The sequence below is a fragment of the Dipodomys ordii genome, unplaced genomic scaffold (assembly GCF_000151885.1).
Source record: "Dipodomys ordii isolate 6190 unplaced genomic scaffold, Dord_2.0 Scaffold14, whole genome shotgun sequence".
NCBI lineage: Eukaryota > Metazoa > Chordata > Mammalia > Rodentia > Heteromyidae > Dipodomys > Dipodomys ordii.
Window position 1 is genome coordinate 14,694,238 of NW_012267230.1, and position 3,447 is coordinate 14,697,684.

The 3,447-nt window shown below is 63.6% G+C and overlaps 1 protein-coding gene across 1 annotated transcript in view; it reads right to left on the reverse strand.

The window, feature by feature from the left end:
* LOC105981887 (brain-specific serine protease 4-like) overlaps positions 1-3,447 on the reverse strand; it is a 68,338-nt gene that overhangs the window by 60,903 nt on the left and 3,988 nt on the right. The window contains exons 3-6 of the mRNA XM_013011237.1: positions 3,270-3,326; positions 2,894-3,065; positions 2,442-2,719; positions 764-921 (exon numbers count right to left, since the gene is read on the reverse strand). Coding sequence (XP_012866691.1) covers positions 764-921; positions 2,442-2,719; positions 2,894-3,065; positions 3,270-3,326 — 665 coding nt within the window. The remainder of the gene's footprint in view (positions 1-763; positions 922-2,441; positions 2,720-2,893; positions 3,066-3,269; positions 3,327-3,447) is intronic.

Here is a 3,447-nt window from a genome sequence, read left to right on the forward strand (position 1 = left end):
TGGGGAGGGGAGGAGGGGAGGACTGGGGAGGGGAGAATTGGAGGGACTGGGGAGGAGGGGAGGACTGGGGAGGGGAGGATTGGGGGGAGGACGGGGCAGCTCAGGACCCCGCACTCCTGCAGGACGGGCAGCAGCTGGCCCTCCCCCGCCTGCGGGCGCAGGGATGTGGGAGGAGTAGCTGCCCCAGGGGCCCGGCCGGTGCTGGCCGAACCCAGGGACTGACCGCTGGAGCCTCGTGCCATGCCCCGGGACGCCCGGCCTCAGGGGCAAGGGGTCCCCACAGCATGCCAGCTCCTAACCATGTTGGCAGCCAGGCCAAGAGTCGCTCCTGCCTGCGATCCTAGCCACTCAGGAGGCTGAGACCTGGGAACCGAGGTTCAAAGCCAGCCTGGGCAGGAAGGTGTGAGACTCTTGTTGCCAATGAACCAGCAGAGGAGCTGGAGGCTCAAGAGATGGACTGCTAACCTTGAGCAAAAAAATGTTAGGGAACAACACTCCGGGCCTGAGTTCAAGCCCCAGGGTTGGCACGCACACCCCCAAAAAAAGAATGAGTTGGCGCCCCTGAGCTCTAAGTTGCTTGATGCCCAACGGATAGGCAAACAAGGACCTGGTGTCTGTCACTGGCGACGGGGGGGGGGGTGGGGTGCCCCCCCCCCTGAGGGGGGGGGGGGGGGGGGGGGAGGGGTGATGTGGTGTCCCCGCCCCTGAAGTGGGGGAGGGGGAGGGGGAGGGGTGGCCGGGCAGGGGTGGTGCGGGCACTCACCAGGCAGGCGTCCCGCTGGCCCTCCAGGTAGCCCGCACACAGCATGTCCTCGGTGATGGCTTCCTGCCCTGCTCCCCGCCAGTACAGGAGGCTGCAGATCCCCGAGTCGATGATGGGCACCCTCAGCTTCTGCAGGGTCTGAGGGTGGGGCAGGGGCACTGGGGAGGGAGGAGGCGGTCAGGCCCGCGGCTCCCTGGCGGGGCCAGCCCCAGCCATTCCCACAGAAGCGCTGCGCACAGACCTGCGGAGCTCCCACCCCCAGGTGCTTTCCAGGGCTCCATCTCTGGACCCGCTGAATCTGAATCTGAAGATGCAGCCTGAGATTCGCCATCGTTAATAAGTTCCCCGGGCTGGGAAGGGAGGCGCATACTTGTAATCCCAGCGTTTGGAAGTTGGAAACAGGAGCATTGCAAGTTCAAAGCCAGCGTGGGCTACACAGCGTGAGACACAGTAGACTCTGTAATTAGTGAACTGATTTTAAAAACCATCTTCTTGGGCTGGGAAGGTGGCTCAGTGGTAGAGCGCTCACCTCGCCTGCATGAGGCCCTGGGTTCGATTCCTCAGCACCACATAAGCAGAAAAAGCTGGAAGTGGTGCTGTGGCTCAAGTGGTAGAATGCTAGCCTTGAGCTGAAGAGCTGAGGGACAGCGTCCAGGCCCAGAGTTCAGGCCCCACGACTGACAAAATAAAATAATTTTTTAAAAATCTCCTTAAGGCCCCAAGGGGCTAAGCTGTCAGCCTTACATTTCCTGCTTCTGACACTACTTTATCCAGCAAAGGATCACGCAGTGTCTTTGATTAATGTCCCATTATGCAACAAATGACACCAGGACCTGGGGGCGCCCCCACACCCACAAACTGGTCTGTAGATTCCCCAAAGGGGCTGCAACCTGAGTCCCCATACAACTAAGCAGTTCTAGACCAGGTTAGAGCCCATTTTCCTTTCCTTTATCTATATCCAGTCTCCGTCTCCCCCTACTCTGTCTTCCAATCTTCACCATTCCTCTGTTGTAGCCTGTTTCTGCCTTTCTTTTGCCCAGCCCAGGTTTGCTCTGCCCATCTTTATCTGCAAATCTGTCTCTTTCTTTTGCTTCTCTCTCTCTCTCTCTCTCTCTCTTTTTTTGGTCGGTCGTGGGGCTTGAACTCTGGGTCTGGGCGCTGTCCCTCAGCTCTTCAGCTCAAGGCGAGCGCTCTACCACTTGAGCCACAGCGCCACTTCTGGTTTTCTGGTGGTTTATTGGCGATGAGAGTCTCACGGGCTTGCCTGCCTGGGCTGGCTTTGAACCTTAATACTCAGATTTCAGCTTCCTGAGTAGCTGGGATGACAGGCGTGAGCCACCAGCTCCTGGCTCTTCCATCTTTCATTTGATCCAGTTTGTGTTTCTACAACCAAATGGTACTCTGATGCCTGCAATAGTGCCTCGCTGCCTCCAGGGGGTGCTGAGAATCTGCTGATTTCCCTTCCTCCAGGACCCAGCTTGGCCCACCCAGCCCTCCATGCTTGTCCAGCGGCTGTGGTTACCCCAAACACAGCGGGGCACCTCTGACCTAGAGCGTGCCTGGCTGCCCACCTGGGCTTCTGTGATCTCCCATCTTTGGACCCTGGCCTCTGGCCTCTGCCCTGCTGGTGGCGTGTGTGTCTGAGGGGCTGGGGCGGCCCTCCCGGTGGGGTCCGCACCTCCATCACGGATGCTCCCCCAGCCTGCAATCCAGCACTGGGTGTGCGGCGGGAGGCGGACGGAAGCGTCTGGAAGGCAGATGGGCAGGACCCGCTCGGAGAACTGGACGGGGGGATCGAGGCGCACCAGGGCGATGTCGGCGCCCGCGGCCTCCTTCCAGGAGTAGCGGGGGTGGGGCAGCACCCAGGCGATGCCCGCCCGCTGCGCGCGGGGCCCGGGGCTCCCCAGCTTCCAGGCCCCCAGCAGCACGGAGAACAGGGAGAGCTGCTCCAGGTAACTGGAAGAGGAGAGAAGTGTGGGGGGGAGGTAAGGAAGGGAGGGGTGCCGCGAGGGGAGGGGAACACGGGACAAGTCTCGGGCCCCAGGGGACTCCACGGAGGGGCGGCAGGGTCTGAGCCTGCGAGCTGAGGGCGGGGGACCCTCGCCCCTCGCTGGGCTGCGCCCCACGTACCCCTTGAAGCAGTGGGCGGCAGTGACCACCCACCGCCTGGTGAGCAGCGAGCCCGCGCAGTGGTGGGTGCCGTTCTTGCGGATGCTCACGACCCACGGCCACTCGGCGTCGCCGCTGTCCTGGCCTCCCACCACCCTGTCCAGCCGCTGCGGCCTTCCGCACTCCGGGGGCGCTGCGGGGGGGGCAGAGCCGGTCAGGCCGCCCGCATCTCCACCGCCGTCCCTGTGACCCGGCCTCGGCCCTGCCCGGCTCACCCTCGCTCCGCTGCCCTCCCCCAGCCCCTGCTGCTGGCTGCCCTCCCCCCCTGCGACCCCCCCCCATCAGGGCCCACGGTCTCTGCCCTCTGGTCTTTCCCGCGCCCGCCCGCCCCACTCACCGGAGATGGCGGCTGCACCGAGGGTGGCTGAGGACGAGAGAGGCAGAATGAGGCGGCCTGGCGTGCGCCCCGGTCCCCCAGCCCCCCAGGGCTCCCCCCAGCCCCCCAGCTCCCCCCAATCCCCCTGACCCTCCCAGCCCCCCCCGCTTCCCCCAGCCCCATAGGCACCTGAGCATTA